This window comes from Ambystoma mexicanum, chromosome 6q (assembly GCF_040938575.1).
Source record: "Ambystoma mexicanum isolate Mex_15411 chromosome 6q, UKY_AmexF1_1, whole genome shotgun sequence".
Lineage (NCBI taxonomy): Eukaryota > Metazoa > Chordata > Amphibia > Caudata > Ambystomatidae > Ambystoma > Ambystoma mexicanum.
In genome coordinates, this window is record NC_090937.1 from 654,237,896 (window position 1) to 654,256,120 (window position 18,225).

Sequence of the window (18,225 nt, forward strand, 5' to 3'; positions counted from 1 at the left end):
GGCCACAAATTTAGTCTGAACCTCAGATATGCGTTCCTAAATCAAGCCGAAGGACATTTCGCTAAATAGCTAGCCACCACACTGAGGATTTTATTGCCAAACTGATTGTTTTTGACGTCAATATACGCTTCACATCTTCGCTGTATATTAATCCAATCAGATCGATATAGTTTTAGTTTGGCGCATGTTGGGTTGCTCAGCAGAAGATCGTGTTCTATCAGCAGCGACCAGAGTGTCCAATATAGCAGACTTTCATGCAGCTGGAAATGTATGAACAGATGTGAGTAAATAGGTTGCTAATATGCTTAGCAACATGTTTGATTTTGGAGCTAAGAGACATTTTTTTAAAATGAGGGCATCATTTCCATGCATAAACGGTATTGAGTGAAATTAAACCCAATTCAAACCAAATCATAGCGACAGGAATAGATTGTGGGAGATTTAGTACTCGCCGCAAAAATCGCCCTTCAATTCTGTCCCAAAATACTTGTTGAAAGATGTGTTTTGTTTCAGCACCATATAACAAGATTGGGACAGCCTTTTGATTATAATAGACTAGTGCTGGTGTGCATGAGAACTTGCCATATTTAGTTAATATTGCTTTTGCTTGTGATATTGCTGTGATAAGCTTAGTCTCAATGCTGGTAAAATATAGATTGTCTTCATGTTGGTCGTTTATATTAATGCCCAGATAAGTATAATGGTGCACTACTTGTAGTTTTTTGGAATGCAATGACCAGGTTACTATTCTGCTTGAAGATTTGTCACAATGCATCACTTTCGGTTTTTTCAAGATTGATCTGTAGATAATTTGTATCTGCATAGGTAACCAACCCATTGAGTAGTCTTTGTCGATCTTTGGGAGCTTTCGTCAACAACACTAGGTTGTCTGCCTATAGCAGCCATGGGATGAATTGGGTTCCTAGCTTGGGAGCGTCTGTATAATATTGGCAAAGTTCTCTTTGAGATCCAATGTGAAAAAGTTAAAAAGAGCTAATGCCAAAATGCACCCTTGTTTGAGGCCTCTATGAGTAGGGATATAGGTGGATAAAAGTCCATCTAGCGTCAATCGCATCTGGATAGATGTGGCCGAATGTAGCAGATTAATTAGGGTGCTGATGGAAGTGGGGCAATGAGCTTTAACCAACTTAGTCAACAATAGTTGCCTAGATAGGGAATCAAAGGCAGAGTGAAAATCGACAAATGCCAAATAAAGAGGTTGTTTTAAAGCGAGGCAATGTGATTTTGGGGCAGTTGTGGTCGTGAGATTTATGGCAGTGCCCAGGCCTGAAACAAACCCTGTCTGAAAAGGATCACGGTGGTGTGTTCTAACTGTCCACTCGTTGAAACCGCTTTAAACAAGGCGAGCAAATAGCTTGCCTGGCGCATCAAGATGGGCGATTGGCCTGTAATTTGTCGGAGATTGCAGATCGCCCCTCTTGAATACAGGTATAATTATTCAATGTCGCAAGGATGTGGGCAATTGATTTGTTCCAATAGTGTGTGAAAAGATGCTGTGTAAAATCAAGGCCCAAACTTCAGAGTGTTGTTTAAGCATCTCGCCCTGGTGCTCTAGATTGACTGGATATCTGTATAAAGTATAAAATGTCATCCTTCAAAATTTGGAGATAGAATTCACTGGATAGTGAGTTAGAATAATCTTTTGGTGGAGGATCTGGAGGTGCATATAATCCTGAAAAATGAGCCACCCACTGTACCTCTGACACCCCATTTATTTGGACTGACGGCCGTGAGATAAAGTTCGCCTGATTGAGTAAGGACCAAGTCCGGGCAGAGTTTTTGGTGGCAACGACCTTCAACATGGCCTCTCCTTCTTTCTGATATAGAGAGGCCTTTTGGGCTTGGAGCTAATTGTTATACTTAGTTTTTATGGATCTAAGGGCATCAAATCTTAAGTTCATGTTAAGAAGTAGCACCATTCTCTTGTCTCGTCGATATTGAGTTTTTCTCTCCTTTAAGGGCGCATTGTAAACATGAATATTTGTATAGATCTTTTTCTCTGTTCTTTTTTTAATGCAGTCTGAAAAGATGTAGTACAGATCTATATTGGATGTCTTCATGATTAATGTGTTTGTTGAATGTGTTATAGTTTTGTACCAGGGATTTGTTCAAATTGAACGACAATACTTCAGACCACCGGAATCTATTTTGCCCGTTATTAAGTATAAGAGTGCCTTTAAATTTGCTCTTGCAAGATTAATTAGTCAGGGAGGGCCATGACCATTTGAGACTCGGCATTTCATGATCGCTCTCTTTTTGTCTTACAATTTCGAAGCAATCACCCTATGCAAATAGATTTTGACCAACATAGATGTAATCAATTACTGCCTCTTGTGAGCCTCTTCTCCAGGTGCTACAAGGAGGAATGTCACCTGGCAACGAGCCATTAGTCATTATCATGTTTCTTTCTTGAATTCAAGTTTTTTTAAAAATTTGTTTTATTTGAACAATCATCACAATACAACGCAATTACATAAGCATCATTTACATTTGAAGTGAACACCTCTTCCCCCCTAAAATGACAACTTTAAACGTCCACTCCCCCATCTTCCCCCACACCATGATTATATGCCTCATGGTTCTCCACAATAAGTCCGTAGTCTCTCTGTTTGCTGGTCCTATGTCCTCGGGCGCTGTCGCTTTCGACGCATCCGGGTTTAATAAGGTTACAGTAAGGGCGATCCACTGCTGTATGTCTGTGCTCATTTCCAGTTTCTGGTCTCGTAGCGCGTTCTCCCATACCCCAGTTTCAGCCGCCACCCATTTCTTCAAGTCCTCCCACCAACCTGTGACGCTAGGGCCTTTAACATCTTTCCACTTCATGACTAAACAGCGTTTAGCTAATATGTACATCAGATCTTTGAGTTTGTTTAATGGTTTATTCCTCAAGCTCCTTTTGAACCTGCCCAGTAAGAGCTTAACGTTACCGTATTTGATGATACATAGTGAAGGTTTAGGTCACCTACGAGAATTATGAGTGATGGTCGGGGCCAATCTACTTAAATCATAGATGGCTTCAAAGTCAGTGAAGTCGTTTTCTACCATGATTCCCACAGGGTTCCAGTAAATGTTAATTAAAGCGATGGTGTAGGTCTTAAATAGTATCTTGACTAATTGCATATATTGATTGAGAGCAGCCCATGGCCCAATCGAGAACCCAGAGCTGAGTTTAATTGCCACGAGGAGGCCAGACATCGGTCTTCCATTGGTTGCACGCTTGGCTGGGTTTAATATGATATTGTGATTGTCCCAAGAAGGGATTTCTGACAGCCATGTCTCTTGCAGAGCTATTATATCGGAGGTGTCTAAATGGTTCTCAAGATTACCCAATAAGTGGGTGAAGCCACACATGTTCCAACTTGCTAAAGAGATTTGGTGTGAATCTGATTTTACAGATAGTTATGCTTTTACATTACAACAGTGTCAAGATGTAGTTGCATTTGAGGTGTTCACATTTATTTAGGGATTTGGGGTTTGCAAGAGTATTAACGTTTGAATATTTTTAATGACCGCAGCTCTAGTAGATTTAATAAACTGTTTAGAGCTAGAGTTCAAGGGCAGATGGGCCAAACTCATGTTTTTTGTTCGTGTGAAGGGCGTTTATTCATTTTCTTGTTTTTGTTCTTTTTATGAGAGGTAAAAATGGTATAAGAGCGCTTTTCTGTTTCTGACATTTGTTTTGACGTGCCAACCGTGATTGAGTCTTGAGGCAACAAAGAAATAATCAGAGATGGATCAGTATCAATACCGACTGTTTCAATTAGTCGAATGACCTGATCAAAAGATGGTAAAACACAGATTTGTGTTCGAGTCTTTTTTCTGTTTGGAATGCTGATTGTGTGTCGTGAAAGACATACAATGGAATAAATGGATTCAGTGAAGGCATTTCCTGACATGAAGGTGTAATGTGTTTATCTGTAAGATTAGGACCATTTGTAGAGTCAAGTTCGAGTAGTTTATCGATGAAAGCTGACTAAGGGTTATTTTTTAATCAAGTGTCTCAAAGAGTCTTCATAAAGAAATGAGTGCTGTGTATATTGCTTTTAACGTGATATTCAGAAGTGCTAGCGAAGGAGGAAGTAGTTGGGGTACCATTGATGGATGAGAGGTACTATTTTGTTTTGCGAGGGGTGGGATGTGCAAAAGAAAGTCAAAGAGCTGATGAGTTTTGTATCGAATTTTCAAACATGATAGGAGATTGAAATGGACTATTCTTGTCTGTTGTGGTTGGTATTACGATGCAATCTGGGTCCAACTGTGTCGGAGGTGCTTGAGGCGAGACAGAATTACTAAGGACAGGCGATGTTGGAGAGTATTGGATTTTGGATGTGTTGTTCATGCAAATACTGTTGATCTGAGTTATTGGGTGCTATTGAGAGATCACAACTTGGTGTGCCAAGTGTGGGAGCTTTGGTGTTTGTAACAATGGCCATCTGATGTGCGAGTGGCAACTCATCTTTTTGTCTATTGGTCGATGGTGAGTGACATAGTGTTATATCGGCTGTAACTGGGGGCTCAATGAATCAACAACTTTGAGTAGAATTTGCATCATCTAAGAGATCGGCTGGGGTGCCTACAAAGCCCGCCGTGAGCAATGAGTCTGGTATTGTGATCGGGCTTTCTTCGTCAGCACTTTCCATGAGACGGTGCGCCGGCGATTGGATATGCATTGGTTGAATTGCAGATGTTTTGTGGCACCCGGTCGGCAAAACTCCCCAATATCAGAAATGTGCATTTTGTTTTTCAGAATAGGTAAGGTAAGCAACAGCGATTTGCTCATCGACATGGCATTAGTAACATTTTTCTGAGGGGCATGGTTCAGTTTAATAGAGTTGTTAGTGCCTCAGATGAATTTGATTTTAAAGAATATGTGCCTTTTGACATGTTTAATTCAATAGAGTCCGTTGTCAGTGGAACAAGGGGGTGTATTTGCTAGATTCTGAATGAAAGGTGCGTAAAACAGAATTGGGACTTGCCTAAGTTGAGTTGATGTGACAAGGAGCGGTCCGAGAAGTCACTGCTCGCCTCACAGCCAAGGCAAGCTGGGTACTTCCGCGGGGGCGCGCGCACAATGGAGATATAGGCAGAGGGTAAATTGGGGGCAGAGCTTGATGGTCTAACTTTCAAAACACAACAAAGGCAATCGCCACGAAATTGAATCTAGGAGTCAAAGTGTCCAGCGCCTAAGCAGTACTTCTAGGTACTTCTGCAGGTGCCTTTGCTGTATAGGCACATTATAAATACCCAATAAATAAATGCTGACAGTAGGCTGGATTTTTGGTTTTGCACGTAAATTCAGCGCTTCTACAAAATGTGTATGCTAGGCTTGGGATTATAAGTGTTGTTGTATAACAAAACTGACATAGTGTGAATGCAACAAAAGTCTGATGTTTTTTTATCCTCGGGCAAGGTGACAATCAGAAAAAAATGCATTATCTTCTATGAAGGAGATAGGGATGTCTCCTATCTGGAGATTGGGACTGTACTGGATTCAAGAACCACGAAGGAAAGGGACTGGTCTTCGTTAGCAGCATTACTAGCAACGCTGAAATCTACAGCACCCTAACCTTTATCAATCTCATGAAAACTACTATCTTAAAAAAGCAGAGGTATTATGAGTTTTATGAGTGCACATACAGACTCGCCCAACCTAGTGAATGATGACGTATTTGTTCTTCAGGTGGTGTGGTTATTGCAGAACTACAAAAGGAAGAATTCCACAGGTTTATGATTGATTAATACTATGTGCCCAAGTAGGTTTTCTGGAGGTGGCTCATGAATGGTAACTCGACTTCTCTTATGATTACACCTATTTCAGTATTAATTAGCATTCAAGCGTGTGTCAGTTGAGGCTTTTGCCAGTACTGTCTCCTCCTTCTCCCCCTATGCTGACTCACCCTGACACAGCCCTTTCCATGATCCACTCTGCTATATGTGATACTCTCGATGTTCTTGCCCCTGTCATGAGGATCCGCTTGAAGCCCAAAGCCAAGTGCAACTCTTGGTACGACTCGGACCTCGTCACCCTTAAACACAAGTGCAGGGTGGTTGAGAGGAAATGACGTGCTTCGGTACATTCTCTGACAAACTTGCCTGCCGCCTGCTCCAAAGGCAATAACGGCTCTCTGTCCGCACCAAGAAGAGAGCTCACATACAAGCCTGCGTCTCTGCGGCTTCTAAAATCTCGGCCGAACTCTTTAAAATCTGCAAGGAGCTGGCCAGTCCTGCTGCAGTCTCTACCTCTCCTGTCCCCTCCCAGGCCCTCTGCACGGCCCTGGCTGCTCATTTCATCTCTAAAACCCAGTTCATCCTGTCCTCTCTCTCTTCTTCTCCCTCTACTCCCTACTCTTCCTCTGGCCCTTCTGTGGTCACTTCTCCTCCCTCCTTCTCTACCTTTCCCCTGTTCTCCTCAGACAAGGTTTCTAGACAAGTCTGATCTATGAAAGTCTTGTCAAAACAGGTTCACCCCCTTTGCTCCAAAACCATCAAGGACCACATTGACACCCTGGCTCCTGCTCTGGCTGATTTCTGCAACCACTCCTTCACCACTAGAGTCTTCCCCTCACCCCTGAAGCACACCCTTGTTCACCCTCTTCTTAAGAAACCTTCTGCCGACTCTTCCTGGCCGACTTACTATCACCCAATTTCCATCATTTCTTTCCTGGGCAAACTCCTGGAAAAGCTGCCCATCTCCCAGCTTAATCTTCACACTGAATCTGTTGGTTGTCTCCACGACCATCAGTCTGGCTTCAGAGCTGCCAGAATTACGGAAACGGCTCTCCTGAACATCTGTGAAGACCTGCTCTCCAACCTCGATTCCAACACCCCCGGTATCCTCATCCTACTTGATCTCTCTTCTGCCTTTGACATGGTCAACCATGCCATCCTGCACAGTCGGCTTTGTGATAACCTGGGTATCACTGATCAGGCCCTGGCTTGGCTGACCACCTTCTCCGATCGACCCTCCCAGGTCCAACTTGGGTCCTTCCTCTCCTCTATCTCTTTCTCCTCCTGTGGTGTTCCCCAGGGGTCTAAACTCTCCCCCTTGCTGTTCAACCAATACCTTGCACTTCTTTCCCATCGCATTTCCAATCTCTGCTCCAACTTTCAGTGCTATGTGGATGACACTGAACTCATCTTCAGGCTCCCTTCTGCCACCTCTTCTCCTTCTCTCATCTCTGACTGTCTTTCCGCCATCCAGGAGTGGTGTGCTGCAATGATCGCTGCCTTACTGTCAGTAAGACAGAGATTCTCCTCATCGTCACACCTGCTCCCTCCTTTCCTGTCACTCTCTGGCTGGCCTCTCTTGGCCCTCTTCCTGCTCCCACCTGTGAGGCTAAAAACCTTGGGGTCATCTTAAGACTCCACACTTTCCTTCTCTCCTCACATCTCTGACGTCTCTAAGAAGTCAAACTACCAGCTGCACCTCCTCAGAGGTATTCTTCCTTTCTTCTCCCCCCCCCCAGAAGCTCACTGTCTCCAGAGCTCTGGTTCTCTCTAAGCTGGACTACTGCAACAGCCTCTTTCTAAATCTGTCTGCCTCTATTCTCTGCAATTCATCCAAAACAGGACTGCAAGACTAGTCCTTGGCCTCAAGCCCAGGGATCGTATCTCTCCAGGACTGAAATCTCTGCACTGGCTCACAGTGGCTGCGAGGATTAAGTTCAAATCCCTCTGCATTGTCCACAAGGCCTTCTGGGGCCTGGGGCCTCAATACTTTCAACTCTCTCTTCCTAAATATATTCTTTCTCGAGCCCTTCGCTCATCCGCCTCCAACTCTGTCAGAGTCAGTCGCTTCTCCAAGCATCAAGTTGGTGGTAGATATCTTTTTGCGGCTGGGGCCTCCCTCTGGAACAGCCTCCCTGCCTCTCTGAAAATTGAGGAGAACCTCCTCCTCCCCCTGGCTGAAACCGAAAAAATACTGGTCACCTGGCTACCCTCTGTTCTCGAGCCCAGGGCTCCTCCCCACCAGTTGCACCCCTGCACTGCCCCCCTAGCAACCCGTGCACTTGGGGCTGTTTCTGTATTCCTACAGCTCGCTACCATTACCTGACACCTGATGTCTGCACTTACCCTTGCCCCTGCCACTAGCTGGCTGCACTTCTTTTATTGTACTTATTTATTGTTTTTTATTTATCACTGTCATCCTATGTACTGTACTTCCATTCCCCTTCCTCCCCCCCCCCTGCACTTGCGCGATCTCAATGTAACCTGGCCTAGTAAGATCGCTGTCTCCGTCTTCCCTCTGTTCCCCCTCCCTTGCCTCGTCGCGCCTTGAAACACTTGTGTTTAGGCAAGTTACAAATGCCATATCATATCAATTAGAATCCATGAACTGCTAGAAGAGAACTTTTATATTTACATTTTATATATGTGGGATTTGGTATACATTTGTAAGAATCCATATGTAAGAAATGGGTTTGAATTATGAAATTGTATGACATTATATGAAATTCTACAATATTGTATGTAATCGGATTTTTTATATATGTATCGATTGATGAACATTTCTAAGGACAGTCTAATGATATGATTATTATTTTAATGTATCTCATGAAGGTATTTTATTATACATCTGTAAAACTTTATTTGTAAACTATATAGACATAATAAAAAAAAAAAAAGAAAGTCAGGGTCCAAGGAGCAGGCATGTACTTTTTCTTTAGATCTCTTCTTACTACTGCCGCTGAGCAAGGCATTTGCCAAAGCTCCACAAGAGAGTCCCCTTAAAGGCTGCATGGAAAGGTAAAACTAGTTCTTTTACTAGACCCCTCTATCTAGAATACCTGTCAAGTTGTATTCTGCAACCTACTTGGTCAGGGGTTCCCACCCCAAGGCCTCAAACACCTTTCCTATGATTGACCTGTATACTGCATTGGGATATTCATGCGGTCTGGCTGGTATAGACCACTTTCAGACAAAGTGTTCAAACCACTTGCCCCTGAGAGATATACAGCCAGATCCTCTATCATGGCTTCCTCTCAGAATGGTTTTCTGAAGTATTTGTTAGTCGCATGGGTTCTAGCCCAAAAGGCACTTCTTCACCCTGATCATCGCGTATTCCCTCAAAGTAGGACAGTTTCTCTTCGACCTCATTGCACAATGCATAACCCATGGGCCTTCGAGCTTTGAGGCTGATGGACCTCTCGGAGAAGGCACTGTGTCTGCCTCAAAAAATGTTGATATGGGCATGGCCGTTGGCGATGATGGGTTATTTGGAGGTTTCTCAGAGATTGTACTCTGGCCTTTTGGTGCATCTGACGAGCTCTTACTAGAGTCCCCGACGGCTTTAATTTGTGTGGTGGGCTCCGACACTTTTTCCACCTTCGACTTCGAACAGGAGGTCGATGGGGTAGCTTTTTTAAATATCTCCAGCATTTAAAGTCTAAATTGTTCCCACTTCTCTGCACAAGCAGATTTAGGTGGGAACCTTACCTACCTTTCCAGCAAGGACTTCAACGACTGACGTCTCCTTCTCTGATTTAGCTGCTTCTTCTTTAAAGGATGAAGAGTGAGGGAATCACTTCGTGAGTGCAATTTCTTATGTTTCCTCAACTTAATTTTGAACGCATTGCAATTCCTTAGAGTGCTAAAAATACAACCAGAACCTCAACAACTATGTTCACTTAAATGTGGGAATTTATGATAATTTCAGTTTTGCCAATGAGCCACATGTTTTCTTAGGAAAATACTTACAGGCATTCATGACAAGATCTGTTCGTTTCTCTGGCTTCCAATCATCCCATGATGTCTCAAACCCTTCCGCAAAGCGAATGCAGAAGTTCTTAAAATGCCCTTTGCTGACCAAGGATTCCGAAGAACAGGCAGTGATCAGTGTGCTCTCAATCGTCAGGACTAAAGCGGAGCCGGTATCAAACTCTGCAGTGTGGTTTGCCTGTAAATATACAGAACAATGATGGACAAATAAACCAAGAGATAAGTCACCATTAAGTTTACATCAATGATTACAGCAGGTAAAGTAAGCAATGTGTCCCAGAAATGTGATTTCCAACTAACCATTTGCATGCAAGAGTTTGTGTAACAATTAGACCAATCTTTCAAATTCATTTCAGCTGAATATTACCCATTTATATTTTTATTCTTAATGTGTTATGCTGCATCACATATGGTCCAGTCAGAAATTAGTTGTGCTCCCAAAGAATCATGCAGAGATCCAAAAGCACCATGTGGACAGACATGCTTCTACTAGTTTTGATTCTAGTGACAGAAAGGTATTGCAGAAATATATGTACATGGTTAAAACAGCAGCTACTACCCTTTAGCATCAGAGAAAGTACCTACTTGGTGGCAAATCAACGCAACAGTTTATTAGACTGCAGTATTAAATTAGATTGTGTTACGAACTTGCAGAAAACATCGGACAGAAAGAGTTTATGTTGAGTCAGAGGAAGTGGAAATAACTTCCCAGCATAGAGATGTGATAGCTCAGCTCAATGAAAAAGGTTTAAGAGAGGGTAGAATATATGCTGAGCTCATTTTGGATGCAATCCTTTGTAAAGAATTTGTTTTCTGAAGTATTTTTCTGACAAGTTTTGCAACCTTTCTACAATGTTGCTAAAGGTTTATGGAATGTATCAATTTGCTCCATACACTTTCAATGTGAACAGTCACAAAATAACACTAAAAGAATGTTGTCCATGTAAGTAATCCTAAAGAGGGCAAATCAAACTCTCATTGCATTTAATGGGTTTCATTCCTGCACTGAGATTTACGGCTACACATCAAAGAACACAGTAAGCCAACTGTAGCAGTTGTTACCTCTTCCCGATGATAAGAGAATACCTTGGAAGAAATGGGTTGCCTTGCCTCAATGTAATCAAAGGAAAGAGTGTAGTAAAAAAGAGACATTTGCCACAGTAATGTGGGACATGTCAAAAGGGCTTTACAGTCACTGCTCCAGTCTTCGGTTGCCTGAGAACCTAATTTGTACTAGGAGAGACTAACACCATCCAGTAAGAGTGACAGTCCTAGACTATGACCTAAGAGGACTCAGCGTTACTTGAGCCATGATCCATAAAGCTGTCGATTTGATTGCATGAAGCAAAGCACTTAGCATTTTTAATACCAAGACAATTCAATCAGCCAACAGGAAATTCAGTAGTCTCACAGTGAGAAATATTCTGTGATTTTTGTGAGGTCAACCTGCATTCAAAAGGTAGATTTGGCCAGGTTGTCTGCACATTAGCTTGGTGGAATAAAGTGCATTCTGGTGCATAATCTTCCACAGAATGTTATCATACTTGGCATCTGTCAGGCTGGGATATGGAAGAAGTTGTTGGACAATGACCTCTTGACGGCTGCTGGTGAAACCACACATTACCAGAAAGTGATCAGGATGTCTGTGAATCCCTTGATGAAAGGAGCAGAATGGTTTCTTTACCATTGTTCGACCTAAATCCAGCTATGACAGGATGCTATTTGTTCTCGGTCTTCTGTAATCGATTTTCCGAGTGAAACATTCTAGTACAGCCCCAGTGGGGTATGTGTATATATGTGAAGCAAGCAAAGGAGCTGAATCTCTTTCCTTACTCTCATAATTGCCAGTAAAATACTGATTCAGTAGGGGAGGAAGCTTTCCGTAATGGACACAATCAAAGAAACCTGCTACTCTTGTCCCATCAAAGGAACTACAAAGAGACCTGCCTTAGGTGGGGATGACGTATAGTTAGTCAATATGGATACCTATAGTGGCAGGGTCAAACCATAATTCAAATACGAGGCACTCTCCCACCCCACTGTCATGTAAGCTATTGGAGGGGCTATACCGGGGCATGGTGGCACACAAGGCCTAGCTACAGCAGCCCAGAAGGATCCTGTGCTAGGACAGAAAACCATGAAGGAGTATTGAGCAAAAACAAATACAATATCCGAATAACACGCTAACCCCAAAGATGGTCAAATGCCATAATGGAAAAGGTATAACGATAACTCTTCCACAACAATGCATGCTACCAGGTCCTTTACAGGTGAGTTCACTGATCACACAAAGTGAGCCAGGAACTTGGTAGCTGAGGTTTTCAGTTGTCCCTGAAGTCTACTCTGGGCTGAAGCTATTGAGTCATTTCTTCCAGAGCACCCACTCCTGATGTATGGGAAGTGGGGTGTGCGATATATTCTGGTATTTGAGTAACAAGAGGCACTTTGGCCTGAGAGGCCACAAGAGCAGTTAGACTTTGAAGTACCTAACAGTAAAGCCTCTGTATCCTAACCGGATTCCATGTAGTAATATTATTACACTTATGCAGCATCAATGCTTCAGTATTGGTACTGGGGTTTTATTTGCAGTCCAGCAAAGGCCACACCTGGGCAGTAAAGTATCGGTTTGGTGGTAACCATGGGGTACCGTCTGGCGCACACCGTACTGATTTGCATGGCACTATCCATACAGTATAAGATCATAAAATAATGCTAGAAAAAACATTAATAGGCTGGGGGAGCTTGGTTTGCTCTGCAAGAATTGGCCTATTAGGACACCTCAGGGATGCCATAAAAAATGGGCAGTTAAGGTACTTTGACTTTCAATAAGCACTGTCCGTGGAAGGTGCAGGGCTACCCCAGAACTTTACAATAACACTTAGCTTCATTTGTGGAACATTCATTGCGAAACTAGCACACTCCATGAATGACAGAGAACCTTTCAAAACCCCTGAAGTGGTATCATACCATCTGCAAAACAAGAGGTTGCTGGTGAAAACAAACATGTGAAACCACAGTTTTATTTTCTTAAAGTTTGCACATAAGGACTTTGAAGAACTTTATAGGAAGACCACTGTTGCATAACAGGCCATTTCTAGGTGTACAAAAGTAGTATAAATGGTCAAAACATGAATGGGGTGATGAGAACCTAAGCACGCCGAACAATTTCAGGGATACACAACTCTCGCAGGCGAGGCCATTTCTAAGAAAAAGGAAGCACAAATGCTACACGTGTGACTAGACTGGTGGGATGCCTAGTGCGGTTATAGTTTAAAGGGTCAAAATACAAAGGATCGAATGCCATTTATTCGAGTCAAAAGGACCAGAAAAAAAAAATGGTCGAATGCATTTATTTAAAAAAAAAAAAAAATTGTGGGTGTGGGGGTGGGTCGGGGGGGGGTTCCCCCCAACCCCCTGTTTCTTTTAAAAACATTTTAGCAATATTACATTTGAAAAAAACAAAACAGAAAAAGATGCATTCGAAAAAATTGTTTTTCAATCCTTTTGACTCAAACTTTTTGTCATTCGATCCTTTGTATTCGATCAAATGACTGGACACCGCCTAGTGCAGTTTAAACAGGAAGACCGTAATACTAGGAAACTAGGAAACAGCACAACGTCTATGGCATAAAAGATGAGCCAGGAAAGGGTCTAGTGACCCGATGTATCAAATTAATTTGAGTATTTTATTTTATTTTTTTACTTTTTGCTGATTAACCATTATTATGCCCCCACTAAAAAAACAATAGTGAAGTCCACAGTTCTGGCTGGTTGATGTGTAAGCATTGCACAGCCATTGACAGAAATTAACATCTATACACAGGTGTTCACATTGCATGCCAGCTATTGCCAAAATAGGCTTAGAGTACCACAATTTGTCAAGCACTGCAATGCTATGCTCTTGTACTGACCTCCTTCATTGTGGCAGGCATTCATATCCTATATCATCTATTGCCATCAAAAGCTCAGGTGCTGACACTATCTCGGGAATTTGGTATAAAAGCATCAGATGCTCACGCAGCTGGGTGATCAGGCCATCCAAAACCCCAGCTATTTGGACTATTGCCTGCCAATGCCCAGTTGACAGATTCCATTATGACCAATTAGGACAACAATACCAGGCTCAATTATGCCAATGACGGCTTAATTTTGGAGTGCTCCTTTTTCAAGCAAAGGTATGCTAATACATAAATCCCAACAATGCGTGCCTTTTGAAATGGGGCATTTACAAGAAATATACAGTTCTATATCAGTTACCAAGCAGGTCTCACATGAAAATTGAGTGCAAAAAGGCAGGTTTACACAGCATGTGTAATGAAAAATAATAAGTGCTAGCACAACCCCACCACTTGCTCCAAATAACTTGTACCAATTGACAAAAGTTATCAAAATGTGGGTATCAGATTCACATAGACAGATGCCCTTTTCCCACCACTTTGCGCAACTAGATAGATGTGGGGGGCGCGGAGTGTGTGCACACACATTTTCATGCACATCCGTATTCATGAATTGGACACATATTAGAAATGGTTGGATTCGCCATACATTTCAAAGCCAGTGGTGGGCAACCCGCAGCTCTCCATGTTCTGGCCTACATTTAACATCACCCCAGCCAGGACAGTCAATGGTGAGGGATCATGGAACTGTAGGCTAAAACATCTGGATAGCAGCAACTTACCCACCATTACCCTATGCCTTTTAGGAATAAGTGAAAGTGGCGGACAATACACAGACGTGTAAATTCTGACCCCCTATAAATTGGTTTTCAATCGGGACAGCAGTAGTAATAACTGCTGCTGTATAGAGTGAATTTCCATCACTGTGACAGGTATACACATGCATCTTCGTTGTTTAACATTTCATTATGAAAGGTCACTAGTTTAATGTTAAACAACAAAGAGACACGTGTATCCCTGTCTGAGTGATGGACATTTACTCTAGACAGCAGACTTTATTCCCTGCCCTCCTCACCCCCCTGCTATCAATGGCAGCAGAATAGGGCAAGACAGGCGAAACCATGCTGTAGCAATGTTGCATTATTCTCTTGCCGCCAGCTCTACTGTAAGGCTTGTAGGGGTCAAGCCAAGCTGCAGCACTGATGCACTTTCCCCCAGTTTCACCCACCTCCTCACTAGTGGGGGGCATTGGTGAAGGGCAGGTCTGGGAGAGTACAGTGACACTGTGCTCTTCTTCCAAGGCATAATCCTATTTAATGCAGATTTCCTGGGGCAATATGAAAAGCTGAGGAGAAGATGGCACTCTTTCGCAATCGGACAACTATTTGAGCATGTGATGGCAATCCTTAGCAATGGGACAAATGAAAACACATAGGAATGTGTTGGGGAGCCAAAGTAATGGGGTGACTACCCAAGCATGGGTCACTATCTGAGCATTCAATGAAAATTCCTGCCAATGAGACACTTTCCTGAGTATCTCATGGCAATCCTTAGCAGTACTTGCTGTATATCTCCATGGGTGTTAAACTGTACTGCTCATCTCGTCTGTTTGAGTGCATGCTAACAAATCATTACTTTTTTTTGTTACAATACTCAACACTTTATGCCGATAGGGACAAGTGTACCGTGAGCTAGGTTTTCAGTAACTTAGAGAGAACTCAATAGTGAAAAGTGAATAAAAGCATGATCCATAGACTTTGATCTTTAACACCATGTCTCTACATAAATGAAGGCTACAGAGGTAATGTATGCACTTCAAGCCAGGCATTCTAGAAAACACTTTCAAAGTGCACAGGTACAGTGTTTTCTAGTGGGTGTAAAACATTTAAAAAAAAAAAACTCAACTCAACTGAGGGTTTAACATAGACACGATGCATTCAGGGCCACAGGCATGTGAACCCTATATGCATTTTCTTTTGGCTGTCAACTTAGAAAATACTATACTGTTGTGGTACAAACCATAAGTTGTCACATAATGTGAATGGAGTAAACAGAATGCAAGAGCAAGGAGAAAATGGGTACCATCCATACCATACTCAAGAGGGAAAATACAATCTCTATGAGCATCAACAGACTTCTGATTGTAGCCATGATTTAACAGAGACAGCAAAATAAATTGCAAGTTACTTGATGGCATCATTTAAAATCGGGGAATAATTTAGCTCAGGGCTCGAGTGTGGTTGCACCAAGCGTCTTGCCACAAGCCAGTCAAAATCACTATTGCTAAGCGACATCTGGAAACCCGCCATTCGCCTTTTAAGTGGGACAGTTATCCTACGAAGTCGAGATGAATGATGCTAAGCAAGATTTCAGAACACAAAATTTAAAAGTGTCCGATGAACATTTCCAGCACACGCTAAAAGTGAAAATGAATACCTGTAATGAAGACTACAGAAAGTAAGAAAATCGGTGAAGGCTCAGTGGTTTAGAAGTTTGATTGTTTCTGCAGTGCTGTGTGTGCAGGGTAAATTGATATTGTGAATTTGCTTTAACATGCACGCTTCAATCACTTTGATTGAAAAGCTGTTAGTATCAGTGAAGAAAACACCAGAAAGGCAAAATAGCATACCATGCTGTTTAAACACATTGAATACTTAAATGTGTAACACATTCGTCAGTGTGTGTGTGATCGTCATTACTAGTATTGCAGAAAACACATCCACTTGGCAAGGAATACAAATCCACAAAATATATTATAATTGAGTTCAGGACTTGCAATACCTTTAACATGTAATATTTCCAATTGTAATTATGGTTTAATCGAATGCGATTTAATTATTAAAATTAAACACTTGCAAAAAATGCACATCTCATTGCTGTACTTTCCATTTGGCAATAGTGCATTTGTGACAACTTTAAGATTCAAATAACGTTGCCTTTTTTTAAGCTATACTTAACTTGTAATTAAAAATACCATGTAATAAAACATATATCAAATTGGAAACAAGGGATTCGGAGATCATTATTAAGAAATCAATGTAGTGATGCACTTAAAGTGTGCTGTACTGTAACCTTGTAAGCAGCTTCAGGGTCTAGGCATCCTTTTTTGTTTGTGTTCTCGGGCACACCTTTGACCTTGAAGATAAGATGTGAAGATAAGATGTTTTAAGAACAATTATTACTTACTCTTGGGTTTGGTTCAATCAACACAGTTTGCAATTACAATGTTCAACATGATGTTGGTTCCAAGTTTCAAAAGAGCGAAAACAACCAGCTGAGTTGTAGACAACGCTGCAGTGGGACCCAAAGCAGAGTAAACATGAGACATTTTCACTGACAACCCATTCTGCAGCGGGTGAGTAACTGCATAGAAATAGCTCTCCCACAATTCCCCCAACTCTGCCGAAACAAATAATACATTTTACAGCACATTTATCCAAATGTAGTGGATAAAAAGACACGTTCTGAGGGAAAGCTCTCGAAATAATGCAATAAAAACGGGTGCCCGCCAAAAAACGCACTGTTTATACAGCAGACACACGTTTATGCCACAGGAGAAATTGTGTCCGATATATATTCTGCCCCAGCCCAGCAAATGCCCACCGTGGTTCCTGGGCCGTGAGAACTAAAGCTCATTGGGCCTGTACCTTTGGTCACATACAGAAAGACCTCTTTAGAAAAACATTTTTCACTCCTACGTTTGTGAAATTCTGTGGCAAATGGTGGATTTCAAAGCACACTGGAATTGTAAAGCTGGTCTCAATGTGATGTTCAAAGGGGATTAGGAGATTAGCCTCACAAGGCACTATAGGCAACAATAACCACATGATTCAGTATTAGTACAAATGACCGTCATCGGGCGGAACTAGTGGGCCACCATAAGGGAGTTAGAACATGATTAAGAGTTTCCATAATGCACAGCAATTCGCAAACGTTCAGTTAGTAGTCATGGCTGATTTTCATAAAGCAGAGAGGGAGAATGTCTCAGTCCCCCTACCTCCTCTAGGAGGCAGCACCTTATGCTGCAACAAGGAGTCCGCCTTTTCTTCTGGTGAGAAGGGTATCAGGGCTACACACAACAGACTTCCTCCTTCATTCTGTTCAGATAACCCACAGCATACTAAAATGAGTCACATGGCGAAGACTGGTCCAGTCTACTGCTTGCAAGTCAGCAGGGGGGCGGGGGGGTTCAGGCTCTCTTTCTGACACTACCGCCCTCAATCTCAGTTCACTTTTAACCAGTGTCACTTTTACATTTGTGGAGCAATCAATGCTGGTCTAGGTCTCCAGGTGACACCTGCCGTGGCTGGTTCACTACAGTGAAGTCAGCACTGCACGAGGTACTGTGATTCAGCAGCTATTTAATCGTTCCCTTTCAGACAAACGAAAACACCTTTGGTCGCAGCACTGCGTAAATAAAATGTTTTAAAAACGTCTTTGAACCCTTGTGACACAGCACATTTCAACCCAATTTCTGCTTTTCCTTTTCCAGTACAAGTGCTGCAGAAAGTGGTGAAAACATGGTTGGGAGAATTTGTCAAAACACATCACTTATATGATACTCTCCAGATGGGTTTTCGTATGGGAAAGG

At 42.3% G+C, this 18,225-nt stretch overlaps 1 protein-coding gene across 11 annotated transcripts in view; it reads right to left on the reverse strand.

The window, feature by feature from the left end:
• BLTP1 (bridge-like lipid transfer protein family member 1) overlaps nucleotides 1-18,225 on the reverse strand; it is a 2,946,455-nt gene that overhangs the window by 658,586 nt on the left and 2,269,644 nt on the right. For 6 of the 11 annotated variants that reach the window (XM_069631145.1, XM_069631151.1, XM_069631147.1 and 3 more), the window contains 2 exons: nucleotides 16,707-16,769; nucleotides 9,718-9,916 (listed from right to left, as the gene is read on the reverse strand). In XM_069631145.1, coding sequence (XP_069487246.1) covers nucleotides 9,718-9,916; nucleotides 16,707-16,769 — 262 coding nt within the window. The remainder of the gene's footprint in view (nucleotides 1-9,717; nucleotides 9,917-16,706; nucleotides 16,770-18,225) is intronic. The other 5 variants (XM_069631149.1, XM_069631146.1, XM_069631154.1 and 2 more) reach the window with 1 other exon arrangement.